Source organism: Rhopalosiphum maidis, chromosome 2, assembly GCF_003676215.2.
Source record: "Rhopalosiphum maidis isolate BTI-1 chromosome 2, ASM367621v3, whole genome shotgun sequence".
In the NCBI taxonomy this organism is placed as follows: Eukaryota; Metazoa; Arthropoda; class Insecta; order Hemiptera; family Aphididae; genus Rhopalosiphum; species Rhopalosiphum maidis.
In genome coordinates, this window is record NC_040878.1 from 1,565,799 (window position 1) to 1,592,707 (window position 26,909).

A 26,909-nucleotide genomic window follows, 5' to 3' on the forward strand; every position below is an offset into this window, starting at 1 on the left:
CGCGTGCGTGGTGAAACAGCGAACCTGGTGTGGTCGAGATCGCGCGCGCGCGCGCGTGCTTGTGTGTCGAGTTCGGTCCTCGTTTTTGTTTTTTCCACACATTTCCCTCTCCCGTCCGCTCCCCACCCCAAATCATCATCGCCGCGTTACGCACACGCACACGCATACAACACACACGCGAGCGCGTATTTCCATCGTACGGGTTCCGAATCGGTTTTAAGGTGTGCGTGTTGCGAGTGCGCGCATGTGTGTGTGTGTGTGTGTGTGTACTAGTGCCAATGTGAGTGTGATCCGCGTGCGTGCGCGTGTGTACGTGTTGTGTTGCCCAAACGGACGAAAATAATAATATCGTCGTGTAGATCTGCCGCTGTGGTGGTGTCGTAGTAGTCGAAAAAGAAACGCGTCCGTCTCGCCGTCCGCGCACCACACCGGGCGTTTTTCGAAAACGGGTCCGGCATCGCAACACCGACGATAACACCACCGACGTTTAATACCTAAACATTGTTATTATTATTATTATTACTATTATTATATATATTAATACTTTAATCGAGCCGACCAGCAGTAGCGCAGTGCACACACGTCGTCTGTGATAATAACAATATCATTGTGTGTGTGTGTATATATTTTATATATATATAATAACATACACGGTAAGATAATAATAATAGTATTAATAATCACAATAATAATATTAATATCGTGTGTACATGCCGCCGCCGTCGTACGCGCAATAAATAAATATTGAATAGTCGATTTATTATAATTTTGTCGTGATATCAGATATTTTTTTACTATAATATTCTTTGCTGTTCGTGAACAACGACCGCGACCGACCGACCAAGAACCGTTGTGTGTGCATCGCTATCGGCGCCGTCGTCGAATTTTTCCACTCGTCGCGATGCCGCGGATCCAGTAGAACGGCGCATCGGACGCGCAGATCCACCGCAGTACAACAGTATCCGGCGTACCGAGTTTCGCGTTTCGGACCGATCGTCGTCACTCCCCGGCGCGGTGCACCCGTACCCATATCATTATCAGTATCACCGTCGTCATCGTCATCATCATCACCACCTCCGCCGACGACGTCCGATCCCGGCGCCCCGCCGCCCGTCCGTGAAAACGTGTGAAAGACCAAAGGCCGCGGCACGCACCAACCGCCGCCACTACACGTCGTCATGTCCGTCAGCCAACAGTTTTGCCTGCGATGGAACAACCACCAAAGGACATTGATTTCGGTGTTCGACAGCCTCCTGGAGAGCGGCACGCTCGTGGATTGCACGCTGGCCGCCGAGGGACGGTATCTAAAAGCTCACAAAGTCGTGTTGTCCGCCTGCAGTCCGTACTTGGGGGTAAGTGTAGTACTTACAATATTTGATAATAATAATGGCAACAACAATAGCCAGCCCAATGGTGACTGCATAAATAATATAGTATAGCAAAGATTTGGGCTATCTATACGGTACGTGTTATTATTATTGATTATGTTCGTCGATACAAATCAATAGGATTTTTGTGGCGTTTTCCCTCGATTTTCTTACGACATTTGAGTCGACGACGCGGTAAAATGCCGTCTTTACTAGGTACTCTATAATTTTATATTATTGTAAAAATATGTTATTGATTGGTAATCGCGACCAGGATCTTACGACGTTCGGATTTTAATTATTTTATGTATATATATATATTTTTTTAGGGCATTTCCGTTTTGTTTTGGCCTACTTACGCGTGTGTATTTGTAGTACGGTGTCTGCACATGATTTTCACCAGGCGGTATGAAAACCAGTTCCACACCCCTTCACTTTTTTTTCATTCCTTTTTCCTGTCCCGTTATTCGCGCACACAATGCAATGACAAAGGAAATTTCTCTTTTTTTTTCTCTTCTTTCGCGTATAGATCGAATTCTCTGTAATAATTGGCAAATATGTTATTGCCAACGGACGATGATAATAATAATAATAATAATATTAACGAATTAATACACACACACACACACACACACATATACATGCGTACACACACACACACATATATATATATTATTCATTTAAAATTAAATTAATCAAGTAGGCATGCATACAATTTTTTTTCTCTTAAGGTAGATAGGTAGGTAGCATACTTTTTTTCATTATTATTCCAATGACATGTTAGAATTGAATATGAATTTATATATGTGCTTTAATTTATTGATAATATGTTTTTACTTTGACTGTAAATATTGTGGATTTGATAGCAAGTCGGTAATCGAGTACTTGATTGTAAAAACATAAAAAACTAATGTATTGGGATTTAATTTTACGTTTCCATAAAATAGCATAGCTGTTTTAAAAAATTTCCATGTTCATTAAGTATGTAACATTATTTAATATAGGTGTATATTATATGATAATATATACATTTTTGATGCCTAAACATATTATTTAGGCAGCTAGGTAATAATTACAATTTATTATAAACTTTGTATGTTCTTAATTATTTAGTAAGCTTATATTAGCTTATTAGTAATTATATCAGTTCTATCAATTTAGTTACCTATAAAAATAAGTTGATTACCTATTTGATACAGTTTAATTATTATTTACTAACAAATATGAAATAATTAGGTATACAAATTTCTTTTGCAGAAATATACAATTTGGCATAACATATAAAACATAGTTAATCAGATTAAAATGGTTAAATTATATTTTTACATAAATTCTGGAAAATATCACCTAAATAATTCAAAATATAAAAAATATTGATCTTTCTTTTTTTAATTCTTCCATTAATTTCCTTTCTCCTTTTTTTAAACTTGCTTCCTAAAATATTTTTAACAGAGCCCTACCTTTTAGACATACCTTTCTGATTTCACTTTCTTGAAAGCCCTCCACCATTTTTGCTTTCATATTCATACCAGTACATTCTCTTTGAATAGTTTTATTAAGCGCCTAGTTAAATTTTCCGTATGAACCTTCTAATGTGGTAGTGTACCTATTATTCAAGTAGGATAGGATTTTACATTTTAACGAGTTATACGATTTAGTTAGAGGTTTTGAGTCATTCAAAATCAATAAATAGTACTTGGATTATTTCAACTACTATAATACGGACATAATAACAAAAATCTGTACTACCATTATTTTTATAATTTATTAATAGACTTAATTTTTATACATACAATATATCAGTTTAAAAGATATTAAGAAATAAGAATTAAGTTGCTGGCCTAAGTTAAATATATAAAATAATTTTAAAATTAATATTAGAGTTAAAATGTACACAATTTCAAAATATCATTTATTGTGGTTGCCAATAATTCATATTTAATTCAATTAAAGTAATTGATAATATCTATAACGTTATTTGTATTAAATAATAACATCATATTTTATAGTACCTAGGTAGATCTGATATCGCAGTAGCCACAATAACCTGGATGATTATAGCATAAAAAATAGAAATTTAAATAATCATATTTAGGCCAACCTTGAAGTACCCAATAAATGGATCAATATTTAGAATTACACTTGACTAGTTAATTGGAGATCAAGATAAATATATTTACTTTGTATTAATTAAATAGTACATTTATATACGATCATTTGAGGCAGATGCCTACATTATAACAAATGTTATTCATTATCTAATTTGACTTTATTGTTATTTTTATATACATAGGCACTTAATTCTATATAAATACACAAAGTGAAAGTTATTCCAAAATAATTAATGATGTACAATTTTAAGCATTAGAAATTCCTTAAACACTTAAAGTACCTAGATAGTTAAAAAATATAAATTAATTTCCTGTTCTGATTTCTTTACTAAAGAAAATTGGAAAACCTCAAAATACTCTTAATACATTCAGTGTAAATTAGTCTCTAATATTAAGTACTGATACTTAATATACATATTATAAACTATTAGTAGCCATTAGTAATATTTTTTCATTAAAGAAATAATAATATAATCTTAAGCTTATTAAAAAAACCGCTATACCCATATGTGTTGTCTCTGTCTTACTAACATAACAAATTTGCGGTCAGCAGAACACATTTTATGATGTTAACTTTATTGTTAGAGTACATTTACCTATTGTCAAATTTAAAGGTAAGAATATTATCTAGAAAATGAGATAGGTATGCTTTTATTGATATTATCATTTATAGTTATGTAAAATATTACAACTTTATAATGTTCATAACTCACTTTAAAATGATAATAGGTAAATTTACTCATTAAAGCTAACATCACAAAATGTGTTCTGCTGACCATAAATGTGTTATGTTATATATTAGTTTATAAGACAGAGACAACACATGCAGGTATGGTGTCCTCTTAAACACTTGGTACACATAATAATTATATGTTTTAAATAATATTTATATATTAAGATTATAATATTTTTGTTTCTAAAGTATTATTTATAAATTCTTTTCTTTTTTTTTTTTTTTGCTAACTTCTATTGCATTTGAATTTTGTTTAAAAACAATTTGAACTATCTTTTCAATGGCGGATCCAAGTGAGGTGTAAAAGGGTAAATACCCCCCCCCCTTTGAGCTTATTATATATAAATTTTATACATTTATAAAATTATAAAAATGTTGTCATTGATACCAGTTTGTAAGAATAAACTCTAAATGTTGAATATTAATAAGTAAATAATAATTAATTAATGTTTTTATTAATAGGTATGTTATGAAGTAGGTATGAATAGTATCTGATGGATATATTTTAATTACCACCCCCCCCCCTCATGATGAATTTCTGGATCCGCCCTTGTATCTTTTAGTACCTATGTTGTTATGATAAATTTATCCTAAATAATTTCAATGACTATCACCTGTTTGAATAATATATTTTCTGATATATTTGGTTTTTAATTTTTGTTTTTATTAAGAAACTAATTGAAAACATATACTTGATAAAATATTTACTCCATCACCTAGTTAAATGTATGAGATTACTGATTATGTAATATAGTAGAAACTTATCTACTTAATAAATATTTATGACAATTAATTCTATGATAAAAACTACTATTTTTAAAACAACATTTTTTGATTTACTAAGATTTTTGAAATTTATAATTATATAGTAGCTAAATTTAGAAGATATATTTATAAAGACTTATTGTAGATTAAACTTGTACCTACATATTTTACACCTAAAACTTGAATAATGAATAATATATTAAAATAAAAATTAATATTATTTTTACATTTTGTTTAAGGTTTTATTAAGTCAACATCAAGAGAAACATCCAATTTTAATTTTGAAAGATATCAAGTTTCAAGAATTAAAATCAATGTTAGATTATATGTATCGAGGTGAAGTTAATATTTCTCAAGAAGAACTCGGTACCTTTTTGAAAGCTGCTGAATCTCTTCAAATCAAAGGTTTGACAGAAAGTGCTGGTATTGGAGTTCGAGATACTTCAGATTTTGAAGACCCCATGTCTAAACGTTTTGATCATAGAAAACAACCACCTTCTTTATCATCAGTTAGTTCTAATTCACCCACCATTTGGAGCCAAAATGAAACTGTACGTACATATTCACGACCAAGAGAGGGTAGTTTATCTCCAACTAGCAAGAAGCGGAAATTACAAAGAACAAATGGATCAGATGATCATCATCCAGATAATGGTGATGATAGTATGACTGAATCTGAACCTCAAGGGGTAGAAAAATCGCCAACTAATAATAATAACATCCCTTCTTCAGTCAGTAAGGTAATCAAAGCAGAACCTTATCGTAAATCATGTTCACCAGACAAAGAAGTGTTAAAGGCAACTGAAAATCAGCTAATTAAACCAAAAGTAGAATCAATTTCTGGTGATCGACAAGAATGTTTGACAGAAATGTCATATGATGATAGTGTAGAAGATATGGCTTTAGAAGAGGAAGAAGAAGAATTTGATGAAAATGAATTATCACAGCCCGGAACTTCACAAGGGGACACCAATCACACCGGTAAATAATTTTAAACAAATAATATTTAACTAAACTTAGGTATTTATTGAATATATTTTATTTATGTATACCTAAATGTAGCTTTTTATTTGTTTGTATGAGACATAAAATATTGTTATTCTAATTTCTATTAAAACGTATCTAAAGGATACATTCAGAATATGTCATCTAAAGATGTATATGTAGATTTTTAAATAATAACCTTGACAGTTTATTTTATATATTTACTTATATTTTGGTGTTTTTATTTTTATTTCAGCAGTGCCTCAAACAAATTCATGGCAATTAGACACAACTAATCAAGATAGCACCAGTACTGTTAATACACCAATGGACTGTAAAGGTAAGATTTGTATTTATATTCTTTGTAAAAATAAGCATACCATAAATAATTAAATTTCAAATGGATAAAATGAAATAATTAATTTTAGAATTAAATGTGTATCCATTATGCATGAATAAGGGACAGAAAAAATTTTTATTGTATGGATGAGGTACATGTAAATTTGTATTTTTTTCAAAAGTACCCATTAACAAAGAAAAAAATATTTATTTAATTGAATGACAAAACATTTCATTGCATTATTAAAAAATATATATTGATTTTAAATTAGTATAATAAACATTAAACACCTACTTAAAAAATATATATTAATGATACATTTTAATAGTTATATTATTAAGTTAAAATATTTTACAAATCAAAATTTCAATAAATTAAAATTGCATTTGTTTATATGTCATATAAAATATACATTTATTTAAATATGATCTCAATAAATTTACTTTATATTTAATAAATTTTTGTTTATATACCCATATTAAAATAATATTTCATAATCAAAGTATACACATATGTATTTTTGAGAATTTTACATTATACTTTCCAAGTTGGTTAACAAAAAATTTTCTACTAACATACTGTATTACAATTTGCATGATTTTATGAGTACCTATGGTTTATTTTATTTGCATGTATCCAAGCTTGGTTTTGAGGTTGCTTTTTTATAGAAATGTATATATTTGCTTCAATTTATTTATTATTTCTTAGATCATTGTATTTTAGCGAAAAATGAAATTACAGGTAAACATAAGTAAGTTTTTTTTAAATAATTATATTATATCTTGCGCTCTTCACCATTATATGATAAATGAAGGTTATCTAGCGCGATTATGTATATTACATTAAAATCTGACAATTTATTTTAATAACGATGTGAAGATTTCCTCTGAGAATTTGACCAGATTACTAGCATTTCTTATCTTATACACTGTTTAAATATAGACAAGATTATGATTTAAATTGTATTACAAACAGATCTACTATGTGTGATTAAAGTCCAACTAAATATTAACGACTGATGGATAATAGGAAATAATATCTACTAATGTGTTTTATTTGTTTTATTATTATATAAGATTTAATTTTAGTCACGTGGACTACAAGTTATAAGATATAATATATTATATATTGTATTGTAAAATGTTACTGTGAATTATAATGTGAACTTATAAATTCAATACAAACAAAATATTATTTACTAAATAGGTTTTAATGTATTGGAGCATTTTTTTATTTACCACAAACTTATGGCATAATGGAATAATCTTATTCTTTGTAAATTCTATCTAGTTAAAATACAAAAAAAAAAACAGTCATAGGAATCAATATATAATAATTCAAGATAAAAATTGTTTAATAGAATTCTTTGTTTTTGTTTTTTTTTTTTTTTTTTTTTTTTTTTAATGAGCAGCTACGTTTTTTCTAACACCACTTGCTATACAGGATATAATAAAACATTTCTTATCTTTGGCCTTTCTTAGATATCTTATTACAGGTTTATCATTGACCATTTGACTAGCACAAAGTTTGTTTCTTATAACCACTATAAATGTTAGGTAGTGAAATATATACTACAGCTATTTATTACTTGTAATTTAAAAAAAACATACATATATCTATAGACATCTTTGATGAATAATAAATTTTAATATTTGGAAAGATGATATAACATATGTTAAATATAATTAATTATTATTTTAACTTATTTCTTTATTTGATAAATCTTTCTTGTTTTTCCAAAAGATTAAAAATTTTTATTATGTAAACATATTATATATAGATTGTTCTCTCTAAATCTAGACAATTAACAAAAATAATTCTTATTATTACATTTAATTTTTAAATAGTTAAAAAAACTAACAATTAGAATATTTAAATAAATATCATTTAATGTTATTAATACTCAATATATTTCTTTACGTTATTAGTTTACCAAGCCTATAGACAATGTCAAACTCTATTCGTTTCAATTCTTCAGCTGGAATGTTTGCTATTTAATCTTCAATGTTTCCTTTAAGTTAATTTAAATTTTAAATTTTGCAGACTTGTATTTTATTTTTGAGGGTTGATTAAAGTATTTTTTTTAAATAAATACCTGTTTTTTTTTATATCATATCAAGTATTCTTTATAATCTTTAACAATAATTTATAAATAAAAAGTACAAGTTTAACAAAAATATTCTTTTAGTGAAAAACAATTGGTTAATGGTTGTTTGGTACCCCTTGTGAAACTTGAACTAATTAATATAGACTATTGACTAAATTTACCACATGAATGAACTGGTAATACTAATTGAAATTTATAAACTCATGTGTTATTTAAAGATTAATATTTAAAGACATATTAATTAATTGTATAACTTTTTTTAATTATAATAAAAATAAAACCATTTTAAATATTTTTATCAAATTTAGTTATTCTTTGTGTAAGACATTATTTGGCATAACATTGTAAACTTTTCATAGAGTTATTTTACCTATATTAATATTAAAATGTATTGATTATTAATATTTAATTGTATAATTAATTAATTAAATTAAATAATTATTTCAATACATATACAAAAACTTCTATGCTTAATAATCACCAAATAATATTTTTATCAAAAACTATATACATATTTCAAAATATTTGAATAAAATTAATTTTTCTTTTTTAAAAGTTTAATTTATTTCGAAGGGTGCAATAATAAAAACTTTGAAATCATTTATTCATTGTGATATTATTATTGAAAATAAGGTAGTATTACATATTATAACAATTATAAAAAATAACATCATCTGTCTTATTGTTAGAAGATTTTTTGTTATTTATTAACAACAATAATAACAACTCTTCAAAAATAAAAATATTTGAAAAAGCTTCTGATTAAAACAGATTATGTTATTCATAATTTTTATAATAAATTAAGTTATCTTAATTTCAAAAATGTAATCATCAATGAGTGAAATATAAAGTTTTTAATTATATATTATACGTCATGTGTAAGGCTAGAAAAAACATTGTATTAATGTGTCATTTTGAGTATTTATTTATTTTTACTTATTAATCGTGGATACTTTTATGGAGGTATATTTCTTTTAAACTTGCTATAAGCTAAAATATTATTAGTAAGTCTGTACTTAAATTAGATGGGTTGATGGTATGTTATAGAACAATAGAATGGATTAGCAATAGGCTAGATCCAAAGTTGGGTCTTCCCAATACTTTGGTGTTGGAGCTGACTATGCAACACGGGCCACTTAATGTATAAATAATTTTAAAGCTTATATTATTAATGTTTTTTATTTATTTCAATACTTAAATAGTTAAAATTTGATGTAATTAATAAACAAAATATAAATATAAATAACTATTAAGTTTATAAGATATAAATATTATCATATTCAATTCAATCATATAAATGAGAAAGTATAATAAAAGCTAACTTTTATGCAATTGTTATTTTGTATTACTATTTACAAGTATAAATATTTATATTTCAATAAAAATAACATGTTTTGTACGCAAATATTCATAATATATCTTAAATTTAGATGGAATTGCATTGGCTATTCATTTATGAGTTATAACATTTTCTGTATGGGTTAAAAGATAATCAATCTAAACACATATATAGTTTTTCTTACAAAATAAAAGTACTGATTTCATTTATGTAGACTAAGCTATGAACTGGAGCCAAGCTAATTATGGTAGGGATTGTAGGCGAGGTTCAGCATAGAGAAGTGCAAGAATATCCAGTGTTTTGTGGTAATGCTGTATCTTTCTTTTGAGAGATAGACTATAGAAATGAGTTATAAAAAAAATGTATGTGTATTATTTCACTTTTAAAAAAGTCATAAATCATAGTTAAAAATATTTTAAATTTGTTAAGAAAAAGCTGCTTCTAACTTATCAAGTCTAAAAATTGATATAAAATTGATACTAAATTCTAGATTTGAGTATTTAATAAATTAATTAACTCATTACTTATTTTTAGAACTAATGTTAATTTAATAAATTATTTTTATTACTTATATTTTTTTAGTACATTAAAATTAAGTTAAATTTTGATAAGATTAAATTATTTATTTAAGATATATTAGATATCATGACAAAATTGTACAATTGTTAAAATATTCATAATCATGACACAAAATGATGATACAATCTCATAAAATGACTCAAGAATTTCTCTTCGATTCAACTCTGGATTCTCCCTTTATATATTCCCCATAAGCATTATTACTTTGCCGAGAAAATTAAAACATTGCTCTGAGCTTAAAAAATTATAGAAATATATTTATTAGGTAGGTATTTTTTTTCGACTGAAAATTTCAAATGTTATCTTTTAACCAAATCAATAAAGTTAATTGTTGACTTATTAATAATAAAGTTCAAATTAAAATTAAAATATACTTAAATTATTAATAAAACAAAATTAAATAATTATTTGATAATCTTTAATTAAACTCAAATAACTTTATTTTTATTAACTTAACTTAGAGGATATTGCACTTGCATGTGTTGTCTCTGTCTTGTACACGTACAACGTAGTAAATTTCCGTTCACCAGTTTCAATAGCATGCTTTTAGTTTTGATATTAGAGAAAATTGACCTATTATCAAACTTTTAGGTAAGAACATTTTCTGTGTTCTCTCATTGGATTTTACAAAATTTTAATTTTTAGGTGAGTTATGAGTAGAAAAAATATTAATATTTAAAAATGTTTATAATTCACTTAAAAATTAAAATATCGTAAAAAAACAAACAAGAGAACACAGATAATGTTCTTACCTAAAAGTTTAGTAATAGGTCAATTGACTCTAATATTAAAATTAAAAGCACACTATTGAAACTGGTGAACAGAAATTTACTATGTCGTACGTGTATAAGACAGAGACAACACATGCAGATGCAACATCCTCTTAATACATTTGTGAAATTGCCCAACCTTACTATTTGTTTATATCTATGTTATATAATTATTTCGGTGGTTTGTGTTTTATTATATAGGCTTTGTTTATTCATTTTATTCTATTTTTTTTTATGTGATAAAGGGAACAAGCATTTATATCTTAAATGATTTGTAAGAAAAATTATATTGAAATTTTAAGATTGAGAAATACATTCATAGTAATTTTAAACTATTATCATAGTAACCATTAGCATGTTACTTCTTGAAAATAAATACACTAAATAAATAAAATAATAACTTATAATAAATGTATATTTTATTCCTAAATTGTAATTAAGAAATATAATTTATATTACCTACGCTATTATTACAATTTGTATGAAATCATTAATTTTGTATTATTCATTTATTTGTGTAAAAACAAATTCAGAAATACTGTATATATCCTAAATTATTTTCCTAACTAATAATGGGCATGGATGTACTAACTGGGTCCGGTTAGATTACAAACCAATTTTTTTTATTATTATGATTATTATTATTCTGGAAACTCTATGTGGTATGTGTGTTGTGTGTGCTTTCCTTAGCAATAAGCTGTACGAGGTGCGGCCGTCATTACAAATTGAAGAGCTCATTGTTGAACCATCAGCGCTGGGAATGCGGTAAAGAGCCGCAATTCAAATGCTACATGTGCTCGTATAAAGCAAAACAGAAAGCTCACTTGTTGACGCACATGAAGTACAGGCATAAAACTGATAACATCAAAACTGAATATTTTTATTAGCATTATATATTATATTTAAACAATTTTATATTTTCTGTATTCAGGAAAAAATGCTCCAATATTTTTTTTTTTTTTTTTGGATGGGAGTAGGATATTAATTATATTAATATTTGTCATCATTACTGTGTTTATTAAAATAGACTGAATTTTCAATAAATAACAATAAACATTAATGTACAAATTCAAGACAAGTCTCGTGTATATATACATATACATATATATTATATGTGTGTGTGTGTGTTTAATTAAAATTTGTGGAATAGACTATTGTTTATTGAATAGGTAATATAAATTATACATTTTATTTTTTTCCTTCTATGTTTTATGATTAAAGGGCTGTGTTTTGTAATTTTATTTATATAATAGTTATGTTAATTATTTTTTATCTTAATTCTAACAATATGTATATTCACTTTAAATAGTACATTAAACATAAAATAGTTAAAATATTATAAAATTTAAAAAAAAATTTATACTTTAATATTGTTAATTATTTGTATGTCTTTAAATGTCAATTTGCTAAGTCTTATGGTACTTTTTGATTAAATGTTATTACTTTTGTTTTAATTGTCCATTTATTAAACAAAAATAGTATTATTCTGCTACCTAATAGTTGATTGCAATTTGAAAGAAAATATGTAATTATTAGCCATTACTCATTAGTTTTATTACTTATAACCTACATTTATTTCTGATGTTCTGTATTTGTCTGTACATGTTACTAAACCATATAAGGTTAAAATACCTTAACATTGTGATTAACAATTCAAAAAAGATATTGTAGGACCACAGGAGAAAGCCCATTCATACCTTATGAATTTCAATTAGATTTAAGACTTTCATTTAAAAATGTCCACTCTTGATAAATATTAAATTTTACCATCAGACATTTTCAATATCATATTATATCTATTATGATTTCCTGTGTTTTAACTAATTGTTTAGTAAAAAAAGAAAATGTTCTATTTTTTTTTAACTATCTACATATTTGGTAATTAGCATGTTATTAACATATATAATTGTTATTTAAATTCACTCCAACAATTTGCGACCTGTTGAATAATAATTCTATACACAATACTCTTTTACAAAGTGTAACTAAGATAAACCTTATCTTAAACAAACATCATTAAGTCTTATCCTCATGAGTGTTGAGAGTGTACATTTCACTATGTTCATTTGGTTAAATTATTTTTACTTAAAAATGTCATCTTTTGAAATATATTTAGATCTACGTAAATTAACATTTTATGTATTCATTGTTTTTATATTGGTCTATCACTATTTCATCGTGAAATTTGTGTCCGAAGTATGATAGTGCGTAAGTCATGAAAAATAATATATAATTACTAATATTAATGTTGCTGCGCTTGGATTGGTTTAACATATCTTCTATACTGTCTATTATTATACTTTCATATATGCATATATATATATATATATATTTATATGTACAAAATAATTGTATTAATATATATATATGCATATATTATATAATTATTAATATTTAATTAATGTTCTATTAGGCTATTGGCTTTTTAAAAAATAAATTATCATTGCTGTTAGAATGTTTAACGCCACGCCAAAATACTCATATATTAACACATACAAGTAATTAGCATCATGTTAAAACAAATTAATTGTTTTATATGTAAGTTAATGTTTCTGGTGTCAGTTAATTTATAAACTATTAGGTACGTAATTTTAACTTTTGCAAATATAAGAATTACTTGGACTTTTTATACTGTTATTCTATTCACTACACCAAATTGGTTAGAAATATATAAACTTTTACTACATTGAATTTGATTGAAAATATAACTATCTATATGTATTTAAATAAATAAAAACATAAAAAATTTCCATTTTCCATGTATTTCAATCAAGAAGGGACATATCATAAAAAAAAAATTAATGTCATCGGAAGTTGTTTTTCCCTCCTTTTGATTTATTGTCTAAATTTTTCTGTCATGTTTGTTATTCGGATCCTTTACAGAAATAATAAAAAGATGGCAGGATGGAGGTGAAAACTGGGATGGATATCCTCCTGCTCAACGTTCTCTTGTGCCGCTTTTCAATTCATTTGGCCCAAATGGCCCAATGTCTGCCATAAATTTCAAATTCACTAACTACTACAACAACTGTAAGTTTGATCCAACTTCACCCAATGACACACTACAAATCAGTAATGCAAGTTCACCAAGCACGAGTGGTGGAGTAGAATGCCCACGTTGCGGAAGGCATTACAAACTAAAAAGCTCATTACGCAATCATCAAAAATGGGAATGTGGAAAAGACCCACAATTTCAATGTCCATTTTGCAATTACCGAGCTAAACAAAAGATGCATGTTGCTCGGCATATTGAACGTATGCATAGAGAAAAATGCTCAGAAGAATTTCAAAATATAACTGGACAAACTACGACAGCTGCAACAACGGCAGCAGCTGTAGGAGATATTAACTCATAAGTACAAACTTTATAATCAAACTAAAGTGCCGTAATATTCACATATTGACTGGTCATATTGTTCAAGTCCGTGTAAATGAAATTGGTTTTTATACATGCAAATATCAAAATATATGTTTTTTAATATTTTTTTAGACCTTAGTTATTAAGTGTTAAACGTGCCAATGAAGTATACAGTTGTTTACATTGTGTACACAAATTATTTATTGTATCGTAGTAAATTAAGTTAAGAGTTAGACGTATAACATCTGGCGATTTTAATTAGTCCAATTGACTTCAATAAGTAATAATTACTATTTACATTTCACTTTTGATTTACACTAGATATCTCATTCCCAAATAATCTTTTTACTACTGCATGATTTTGTGTATAGTACATACAAACAGTTATATATATGTGTAGTATGTGCCTTAATTTTTAAACATAAATAAACACAATTTGTGTGTTTTATATTATGAAAAATTAAAAATACTTATTTCCACTTTAGCCCATAATGGGAATATCATTTTTAAATTATTTAATAATAGTACTCCAACTGTGATATAATTCATTTTGTTTGTTGGCCTAGTCGATTTGTATGTTAGCTTGTTGGATTGTTAAAATCGCCATTAATTATGCTATTTATTTGAAATAAGTCATGTTTTGCAACGAATCGTTATTATGTACATAGTTATATGTTATCCTAATTAGTGTCCTCGGCCAATCTCCACTAATGTATTAAAAACATTCTATATTATGATAATACCTACCGTAATATGTATATAAGTGTTGGTATATATTCAAATAATGTTGGACACAATTATGCCAAAAAATAAACTGAAAACAATTTATAATCAAAACATTTTGTATTGCCCAATCAAATTATTTTTAAACCAACTTTAAAAAGTCTGATTTTAAAAATGTTTAAAATATATTTTTGTATTGATCAATGTTGATTGCCAGTCGGCAGAAACCATGTGATAATCGTGCCTTTTTGTCTGTACTGTTTTATTTGCATTTATTTTGTTTGTTTTACAAAAACATTTTTATTTTAATTTAAGATGCTTAACAAACCTTTTTATTTATATAATCTTCTATTTTTCCCCACCAAAAAGTGCCATTTTTAAAAAAAAAAATACTTCTTTTAGATTATTTAATATTTATTTTCACCTTCCATTTACTTGTTTTGCCATATTATATTAAAAATATTTTTTTTTTATTCTAATGGAAATATTTTTATTACAAACATGTATAAAACTATTGTTAGTGTATAAATGGATTATTATATATTTATTGTGTTAATAATACAAATTTAAAATCTTAGTCGATGCACATAAAATCAAATATTCGTAATGTGTCATACTAATTTGTTAATAAGTATTATTTATTAAGTTAAGCACTTCGTTTTTTTTTTTTTTTTTATTTAGTTATTAATTGAATTTATATTTATTTCAATCATTATTATCCTCATTAGTTTATTTAATTTCATTTTTGTTTCGTATTATTAATTCTTTTATTGTTTCCCATTAAGCCCCATATATTATCATGTATTACTTCATTAATTATCACATGAGTATTTATGTTTACATCCATTGCTTTTTATTGTATTATTTTTATTAAAACAAAAAACATGAAATTTTTTAACAAATTTATAAGTTTTTTTTAGTGTTGATATTAATATTGTGTATATATATATACATATATATATATTAGGCTACCTTTCTTCGTCCTTATGAACGTATATGGTGTATCATTCATTGTTGCTTGCTCTGCTATGGGGTGTTTCAAAAGTTTGGTTTTGTCATGTCCAAAGGGTGATATGTTTATTATCATATTTTTGTAAGTGTCAATATACTAACTTGGGAATCAATTTATTTAAATTTAAATTTCATATTTGCTTTGGATTATCTATTATATTCATATGAACATGCGCTTAGTTACCTGTAAGTACTATCATCAAGTAAGTATTAATTTTGTTTTATTACCCGTGAAATTAATGAAAATATGTATTTATTTAATAATGTATATTTAAGTATACATAATATATAATGGCAAGACTACTATGGGTTGTTCGCGCATGCTTTTGTGGTTGCTCCTAATTAAATTTTTTTTATATACATTCGAGTTGTGCCTGCACTCTGGGTCACGTTGGATTAACTAATCAAGGGGCATAATATATATATATTTTTTAAATTGTCCATGTAAGTACGCGTTATTGCGTATGTTTATTATATATTTTGGATTTTGGATTAGACGAAAAACGGTTTTTCGTGTTTATCATTCCTCCCTTTGTGCGAAAAATTTTTTTTACGAATTAGATTTAAATTACAGCACGTTTTTAGAGTTAAACAGCAATCGGTGTGGAGCACAGCTCGACGATCTATATTGTAGGCGTAATTGCAATTTATTATTTCCTACAGACTTCATGTTTGCCATCACCGGCACCACTCTCGATAATTCGACAACTGTGCGTTACGAGTGTCCGAAATGTAGCCGAACATACAAATGGAGGAGCTCGCTTAAGAGTCATCTGCAAAACGAATGCGGCAAAGAACCCCGATGCTTGTGTCCTCATTGTCCATACAGGTGCAAGGTTCGGTCCAATCTGTTAAAGCACGTGCGCAATTATCACAAACCTCCGACGTCTGTAGTACAAAACTCGGTGTTTGAAGACCCGAAAGTCGCACACCAATAATAGAAGAATGCTCAATTATTATTATTATTATTATTATTATATTACTATGATAAATATATATATATTTTTTTATCGTTTACGATCTTTTAGTGCCAAATTTTACTATTATATTTTAAGTTTGTCTGATACTAAGATAATTTGATATTTTGTATGTATAATGTTTATTTTTGTTATAGTCAACAAATATTACAAATTATCTACTTAATGAATAATCTATTTTTTGGGACTGAACTTAATGATTACGTGTCAACAGATCTTACTTTTTTTATTGCGTGTTATTATGATTTTTAGACTATAGATTTTTAGTGTTTTTTTTTTTTTTTAAAACTGGGTTTGTACAAACTATTTGACCATATTATATTATATTGGAGTCTTACTTAAGCTTTATACTCATTTATGTTTTGATACTTAAGTATTGTTCAAAATATATATTTTATTCAAATATGCTACATACCTATTTAATAACGGGTAATATCATTTCTATAAAACTGTATTTTTTATAGAATACTCTTTCCTTTAATTGTCCCATAACTCTTAGGAACACAAAATTATAAGGTAAGTATTTGTGTTACTTGATGTTTTGTTTTAGATAATTGTGTTTACTAGATGAGAAGTTTTGTGTTCATTTTTAGTTGCGTTTTATTTATTATTATTATTTTTTTTTGTATACTTTTATTTTAGTCTAACCATCCGTAGTAAGTACAATTTTATTCCGACTGAATAGTCACGAGATTCAATACTCCTACACGTAAGTAATACATTGTATTATGACTACATACTTAGTCTTCAATGAAGATTTTCATTGTTAAGATAAAAATCTAAAAAATTAATAGTTTTAATTAAGCATATTAGGAAAATATAAAGATCAAAAAAAGTATCTACTACTGTAGGATAAGGTGATAATTGCTATTTATGTTTTAAAGTGGTTATTAATTTTAATTTTATTACCAATAATATATTATATAGGTATATGATGATACCGTGTAATTATAGAGCGTAGGAAACTATTGGTAATAGACCAATTGTAAATTTATTTTAAATGGTTAATTTAATTTTAATTTAATCTAATTTTTTACTTATTTGGTTTAATTCGTATTTTATATTACTAAATATATATATTGATATCATCAAGTTATTCTTTATTTTTATCAAAGCTCTAGAACAAAAAGTAATTCATTCTCTTCTAAATTCTTAAAAAAAACCTGTCATTGTACTTGGTTTTTTTTCAAATTTGCATCCAAGAGTTCCAATTTTATGTGGTTAGATTCAATGTGAGAGTGAATTTGTCTAATATCAGACTTAGACTAATATTATCTGTGTTCTTTCGTAGTTTTTTAACGTTATTTTAATTTTTAAGCTAGTAAAATATTAAAATTTGAAATGCTCATAATTCAATAAACTCATTTAAATTTGATCTAATAAGAGACAACACAAAATTGGAACTACTGATTATAACCTCGAAAAGCCACATAATATTTGGAGGGCCTAATTTATTTATTAACTATACTACCTATAATAGTTTACCTATATCTATCAATGTTAAAGTAAAAATATGATTTTCATAATTGTATTTTATTCTAACATATTGAACCTTGGGGATAAATTTAGTTTAGATTTATCTTAGGACAATACAATCCAATCTGTCGAAAAATAATGACGTACGCAAGGTAAAATAAATAAATGCTCATCATCAATTTATTTATATTTACATAGTTAGTTTGAACTCTTTGGAGTATGGACTCAATAAATCATTAAATTTATTTATTAGGTATCCTATCAAAGTTTATTAAAAATATTTTATTTGATCAGTTGATTTTAGCGATACCTGCAAGTGTAAAATATTTGTTAACACGAATTGTTATACAATGCGCGATACTATACATAAAAAAACTAAATCTAGTTAATTAAATATATTTTGCTACTGATATTACAAATATATAGTGCAAAATTGCAATATGGACATTTATATTTATATACATTACTATATAAATAAGTATTTTTTTTTAAAATATGATAAATTTACTATCTTCGAATAATTGTATTAATTATATTAATTCCTTTACATATATATTATTTAAAATCATACTTAAAGTTTATTTTAAAATTTAATTTCATTAAATATCTCTTATAGTCACGCCGTGCACATCTACTAATAATATACCTATTACCTACCTACCAGCCTACAACCTTTCTAAAATAATTTTAAATTAAAAAAAAACATTACCTATTTAAAATTGTATTATCATATTACATGGATTAAAACAAATCCTTCAATTCAATTAGAGTAATGATAAGCAATATAATGTTATATACTCATAGATACAGATAGTGAACAGACAGGAATATTTAAACCTAATTTTCTTAATATTAGAATGTTTCACTCAATTAGAGCCATTCACGTAAAAATATTGAAATATTTGACTGTGGAGTATTATTAGTTAAAATAATCCGTGTTTGAATGGTTTGGTTGGTGTCGGGTGGAATGCATGAATAGAATAACGTTACCGTACGCGAATATTAGTCTTTGTTAGGCGTGCAAAGAGACTGTTACACCACATTTCTAACATTTTATTTGTATAGGTACTAGGTAGGTACTTGCATTCTATTTTTTCATAAAAAATTTAAAATTGAACTATAATCCACATGGGTTGCAGTTATGATACTCATTTTTTCGTTGTCTTGTTTAAATGTTTTTATATAAACATATATGTACTTAAAATATCTATATAATATTCATGTATGACCGCGATATTATAACGTGAAATTTACCTGCCGTACCGATGGTTTCAGATCCGGACTTGCTGGCCGAGAAGTTCGAGTGTAAGCTCTGCGGCAAAGTGTATCAGTGGAAGCAGAGCTTGAAAAGACACATTCGGGAGGACCGCTGTGATAAGGGTCCCCAACATGCGTGTCCCCGCTGCGGGATGAGTTTCAAGCACACCAGCCGTCTAAACAAGCATGTCATATTGTGTCCGCATATCGTGTTCGACGACAATCCGTCGTCCTCGGCGTCCACATCCGCGGCCACGTCCACCGTGCAGCGCATACTCAAACTGCCGCCGCCGTGCCCTGACGCTTTGCCCATCACCGCCGTGTCCACATCCACCACTTCGACGTCGTCACCGTCCCAGACGATACTGGTGTTGCACTTGAAAAACCAGAATTTGGCCCAAAATTGGAATTCTAAAATCCAGAAACTGGGAAATTAAAAATAAAAACGTATTTCTTATTTAAAATCAGTCATTCATGTGTGCGCGCGTGTGTGAGTGTGTGGCCTGTCAAATTTGTGTATTTAATTCGAAAAGGGTTTTTTTTCGACCTTTTAATCGTATATTATTATTATTATATTAGGTATATATTGACCGCACTGGTTATTATAATATTGAAAGTCTTACTTACATCTCGAAAGGCCCATATTATTATAAACAGAGAGTATGATGTATGAAAAGCGAGAACTCGCCTTAAGATAAAAACTTATATCATACACAGCATAATTATTTCATTATTCAATTTATCATTATTATTATACTATGATATGTATTATTTTTACTAGTCAAATATGGAACAACGAAATCTAGTCTATTTTTTTTTTGTTTTTCGTGCAATTTATATATTCGTGCAAATCATGTTTTATTTTTTATTATTCGTAGCGTGTGTGTGTTTAACGAATACCGGTTTTTATTTTTTATTTTACTTAGTTTTATTATATAGGTACTCGGGTTATTGTACCGCGGAATATTTCTAGACATCGAATATATTAGAGTCATTAGTTAGTAAGATTGAATGTAAGACCAAAGTTCTCTCCTATCAACAAAATAATATACGGTAAAGAGCGATATCTTTCTATTTATATAAATATTTTTATTACATTCGTCTAACTTAAAATGTGTCTAGTCAAAAATAGTTATTTATTTTAATTTTACATTAATATTATTCGTGTACATTATATAAAATACATTTTTTTTCTCCAAAAATATAACAAAAAATTTCCAAACGTATATAAACCTATTTTATTGATAGTTGAAACTTGAAATTATAGCAATAGGTATAGTCAACAATTGAACAATATTGTATTAGACATGTATTAAGTGACGTAAGAGAGCATTTTATCATTACAATATATTGTTAATGGGTTCGTACAACACAATATTAAATTTAGTAGGTTTGATTAAATGCGTTCGATTGCATTTTATGTTACCAAACATACCGATTGAAATTGGATCATAATATTAATATTGGATCTAACAGGTATATACTTAAGTCCGACACGAATTTACTTTTTAAGATAATTGTCACATACTTGTAAATTGTATTTTGATTTTAATTTTTTGATTCTAATTTTCAAAAACGCACAAAACACAAATATATACTGTATAAAAATTATGATTATTTAAAATTTATAAGTAAAATGTTGTGTGCTGTGTGTAAATATACAATCAATACGTAATTTAACAAAGATCCTTTCAAGTTTTTCTATAACGATTACACAATCTTAGGTTATTTGGGTAGTGCAAATACATTAAATTCGTTTATCTCCGTGTACTGCAATATAGCCGCTATAATATCGTTACATTTCCAACAAACCTAAGACGAAAATATTCGGCGCGTCAATCACAAATTATAGTTTATGATTTACTCAAAATTCTATTCAATATTCATTAGATAATCTATTTGTGAATTCATAAATCTTAACATTGTGACAAATGTGTAGATATACGTATTCCGCAATTCAGTAACGGTTTTCGGGTCGATTGTCTGAAGTGGAGCCAACCATATGTATCTAGTATCTACTGGGCAAACGCTTTCAGCGATAGTGCAAAATAAAATGAGCGCCATCTAATAAAGTTATTTTATATATTTGTATGCCTCGATTTACGCCACTGGTTTTGTAACAAGTCTTGACACGAACAAACGCATTTCTAAATTCAATCCTGCACTTTGTCACATTGGCTATTCGTCGTTTTCTGTCGGAAAATTAAATATCCTCTCGTATTTTTCACATTTCCTTTTTTTTTTTTTTTCTATTAAAAACGACCACAACATAATACTAATACTATATTGTGTTAAAATTCATACTTAATAGTTTGTTTACGTATATGTGACATTTACACACAACTACTGTAATGAAAATTTTGTATGTAAAAAATATTTATTTTGTTTTTATAACTAACCCATATTATGGATAAAGTATAGTCATTTATTTGTATTTGTATTTTTTTTTTTTAATTTTAATTATTATTTAGTGCAATGAAATTGAGTTCCTTGATTAGTCATGACCTTTATATATAAATTTAAAAAAAAAATACTACTTATATAATTATGTAAGTATAAATAATACCTCTACTTAATGTGGTGGTCTATGAATCTAGTCAGGTACGAGCACAAAAAAATTAATATTACTACTCGTGTATTATTACAATGTATATGATGTGTATTTATAAAAATTATATATAAATGATTAACAAGTTTCCTTGTTTCATTTTGTTTTCTAGTCCATTTTATCGCTTAATAATAATTATTGTCATCGATACCTAAATAATATAAACTAAATTATAATAATAGGTGTTATATTCGTGTATAATACATTTTTTGGTGTGCTGTTCATGCTCCGTTGGACATGGCAATATTATTAATTATTATTATATCTATTATATTATGTGTACATACTACATATATATTCTTCAATTATTAATTTTATACAATCGTAATAATGCGCACAATATATATGTATATACATGTGTGTGTGTGCGTGTGTAAAAAAACAAACTACCTATGTAATTATATTCAGATTGAACAGTAACAAATAATAAGTTCACATGGTCTACCTAATTTAATTTTGCGTCGGTATTAAACTAAAATATTTATTGTTAAACGCAGGTTATTGCTTAAACTAAAAATGCAACTATCAATATTGATAATATTATATTTTTAAAACTGATTATAATACCTATGGATGGTCACAAATTATTCCATACGCCGAGCCAGTATATATTGTAGAAAAAATATGCGGAACAAAAGAACGACGAAAAAATATACATAAAATATATTCACTAGATACTATAACTGTACCTACCTGATGAACTAAAAATATGTATTTAGTTTTGGTCCGCGACTTGTAACATCACGACGACCGGCCAACCATCATACTTAACTTATCTCGACATCTCGCATATTATAACCTAATAATTTAATACTTAATAGTTAATACCATTCATTTATCTATACATAAATGACACTACCAGGGCAAGTGATATGACGCAAAACCTAAACCGATGTATATACAAATTTAAAATATTTTTTTCAGCCGTTTTGGTACAGAAAATGATTTATTAATGTTTTTGAAAATATTTTTTATTGTTATAATTATTTAAGTTTTTACTTTTTTGAATAACAGCATACATTTTTAATTTCATACTCTGGAGCAAAATATTTTTTGTAGTATTTCGATACTTTAAAATAGAAATTCGGACGAGTTGTACGTATTTAAAGATTAGATGAGCACTCCGCTCATGTCTCTACTACTCCAGCAGATCAACATTTTGAGGGGTATCCCCGTACCACTTCACTCCGCTCATCTATACTTTAATACTTATAAAGTTATAACTCATAAACTACTCGTTCGAATTTCGTTTTTCATTTATCAAAATAATCAAAAAAAAAATATTCTTCAGAATATACAATTAAAAATTTACTATGTTGTGATTCGAACAAGAAAATACTTAAAAAATTATAATGATAAAAAATATTAAAAGTATAATTTTTTCAAAACCATTAATAGATTTTGAAGTCATGAGTTGTTCGATAAATGAATTATCCGGTAAAAAAAATATTAAATCATATTAAATTACTCTTCGACAGAGCAGATAATATGTCATGGAAAGTTATGGAAAATGCTGTAACCAAGTACATCAGCCCGGGCTTGTTCCGTCTCTTATTTATATTATTATGCTAACGCTTCTCTTTGGTTATAATCATATTATTACAATGAAATATCTATATTATTTCGGTGGATCAACACTTAAATACTAAACCAAATTATGTTTACCTAACGCTAATCGCCACTGTGTTTTGTTTCAGGGCGTTTGCAACACATTTGGATTACCAAATGTCCGTACTGCCGAATGATTATCTGTACAGAGTTAGAAAACCATTTGGGTTCTTGTGGTGTGTTCGGCACGCTTAAAACATACGTGGAGACCAGAAGACAACGACCTTAAATTACGTCTGGCATCGCAACCTTCTATGCCCATTGAAACCTCTTCCTAATAGCAGACTTTTTTGAAACAATTTTCAAATTTAATCCTCTGAATAGTGGACATCATATCAGCGACCGAGAGTGTCCTGTATTTAGAGGTTTCACTATATTATATAATCTATACTTCGACATAATATACAGTATAGTTTCCTTGATACCTATAATCTATATAGTAATATACTTGCTGCAGGGTTGAGGCCGTTGAGGGTTGTACTACAATAAGCCAATGTATATTTACTTAGGTATTTTTCTGTTGTTTGTTTTTACCGCTATGCAAATACGCCATTGAGTAGGTAGGATGGTATCTAAATAATGTATTATGCCGTGATACACAAGTCCTTTTTTAAGATATTTATGGGTACCATCTTACCTATTTATTTTTAATGAATATAATATGTTTTACCTATATAATAAAACGTTATGATATTATATTTATTAGATTATAAGTCAAATATTATATTACCTACTTATAACTCTGTATAATAACGTATAACTGGTGCAGTATGTGATGTCGCAGCTGCAGTACTTGAATAATTGCTGCAGCTAATTGATGCAGGTGGGTAATATTATTATATTATTATCATTATTATTATTATGTTGTTTTGTGTATTTTTTTCGCTTTTTAACGATACCGTTGTAGGTATACATTTTATTATTCGGTGTTTTTTTTTTAATATTGTTGTTGTTGAGATCATAATGACACATTTGCTTGACCCTCGATTTCTATTTTCTCATTAGTTTAAGTCACCATCACTACCTACCTCTCTCTTTTCTCTTACATTACTCTCCGCTCTTCATCTATAGTCTGTATCGCATAAATATTAGATGTACAATATTATAATACTATAAAATAATGGCCAGTTGTTGTAGTACGCATATTATAATTTCATTTCGGTATTTTTTTTCCAGACGACAAATGTTGGTCGTGCAAAACTTGCAGTAAATGGTACAAGCACAGAGATTCCTTGCGCCGGCACATCAGAGACGAATGCGGAAAGATGCCCCGCCACCAGTGCCACATTTGCCAGGCATACTTTTACCATAGACACAACTTGAAGACCCATTCTATGAGCAAACATCACATTTTGATTTGAAAGCGTTTAGTGATTATCTATATTATAATTTACATTATTATGCTCATTACTCAAACTTTTATATGATGTATGTTATTGTGTTATTATTTAAACTACCACCCAAACAACATATTTATGTACGTATAACATATATTATAAATTATTATGTGTACCTAGTTTAAATGCGTACCAATGACTCGAGTATATTCATATATAATATTATTTTCAGACTGTGTAATAAACATACCATTTACGTATTATATTACTATTAATTACCTATACTTGTCTTGAGTTATCAGACATATGGCAAAGCTACTGCGGCTTGCAGTATATTTTTTTATATAATATGGGATCCGCATATAGTTTACCATTTATATTTATATCTATCCATTCTATCCCAATTATTAAACTATATAAATAGCAGTCTTGTTAAGTATTCGAATACTTGTATTTAAATACTTTGTTTTTGAAATACTTAAAAATAGGTACGTACTTTTTATTTGTATTTTTATCCTAGAATATTAAATACTTTTTTTCATTCTAGTGTCTAACTCCAAATTCTAATTATCAACATTTAAAAAATGTTAGACCGCTCCGTAATTTTTTCAGTTACATCCTTATTGTGACAAATACTGTAAAAGTAATTATCTAATGTCTTTTACCTATTAATGTATTATATTAATTAACTTAAACATTTATAAATAAGTTTAAATAGGTACCTATCTATTTGCAAATAATGTTAATTATATAATAATTATTAATAAAAATAAATATTTCAATATAAAATTTAGTGAACTATAAAAAAAGTAATTGTTTAACTATTTTGAATATGTATTTTAAATACAAATAACACTAAGTATTTAAATACATTTGAAAAGTATTCTTAACAAGACTAATAGTTTCCCAGTAAACGCAACTCATTAATAATTAATATACCTACTGGCTACTTGTCAAATTGTAAAAGATTTACTAATATAATATATTAGTAAACATCATTATGTACACAGGGGTATAATTCAGTCGAGTTTTTGAGGGAGGGGTGATAGAATTTTTGTACATTTTACTCGTTACCAAAAAGATGTTGCTACCTATATATATTGTTACGCATAGGTGTATACCAAATAAAGATTATAACAATATAATTGATCATTATATTATTATTATATATTTTGTTCTCTCGATTGTTGCTTTTATTTACGTGACTATAGTGTGCAGTCGCCGCTATTATTATATTATGAAAATAGTTAGTGTTGCATGTGAGCTGCTGCGAACACACATATATACATACATTTATACATATTAGTGGATCCAAACTGCGCGGTCCTGGTACTAATTTGTATATTTTCGTTTTATTATTTTTTTTTTATTGTTTTTTGTCTTCCCACCGTCCGTCTTCAGGTGACCTATACACCGACCGCGGACGCCCACTGTCCCTGAATACGTCAACCAGAATCCA

At 27.1% G+C, this 26,909-nt stretch overlaps 1 protein-coding gene across 10 annotated transcripts; it reads left to right on the plus strand.

Annotated features, from left to right (window-relative positions):
- Positions 1-25,941, plus strand: LOC113554791 (longitudinals lacking protein, isoforms A/B/D/L-like). 10 transcript variants are annotated; one of them, XM_026958826.1, is made up of 4 exons: positions 1-1,352; positions 5,216-5,957; positions 6,220-6,300; positions 19,916-22,590. In XM_026958826.1, the coding sequence occupies exons 1-4, from the start codon at positions 1,179-1,181 to the stop codon at positions 20,332-20,334; spliced, it is 1,416 nt and encodes a 471-aa protein (XP_026814627.1). In that variant the 5' UTR covers positions 1-1,178; the 3' UTR covers positions 20,335-22,590. The 10 variants fall into 10 exon arrangements, with proteins under 10 accessions (XP_026814627.1, XP_026814631.1, XP_026814629.1 ...); XM_026958830.1 differs by lacking the exon at positions 19,916-22,590 and adding an exon at positions 11,786-12,219 and having other exon boundaries at positions 26-1,352; XM_026958828.1 differs by lacking the exon at positions 19,916-22,590 and adding an exon at positions 16,851-17,259 and having other exon boundaries at positions 27-1,352.
- The last annotated feature ends 968 nt before the right edge of the window (positions 25,942-26,909 follow it).

Coding starts and splice junctions, on each gene's coding strand:
- LOC113554791 (XM_026958822.1), top strand. CDS start 1,179: ATGTCCGTCAGCCAACAGTTTTGCCTGCGATGGAACAACCACCAAAGG. Junction 1,353..5,215: donor CCTGCAGTCCGTACTTGGGG/GTAAGTGTAGTA, acceptor ATTTTGTTTAAG/GTTTTATTAAGTCAACATCA. Junction 5,958..6,216: donor AGGGGACACCAATCACACCG/GTAAATAATTTT, acceptor TTTTTATTTCAG/CAGTGCCTCAAACAAATTCA.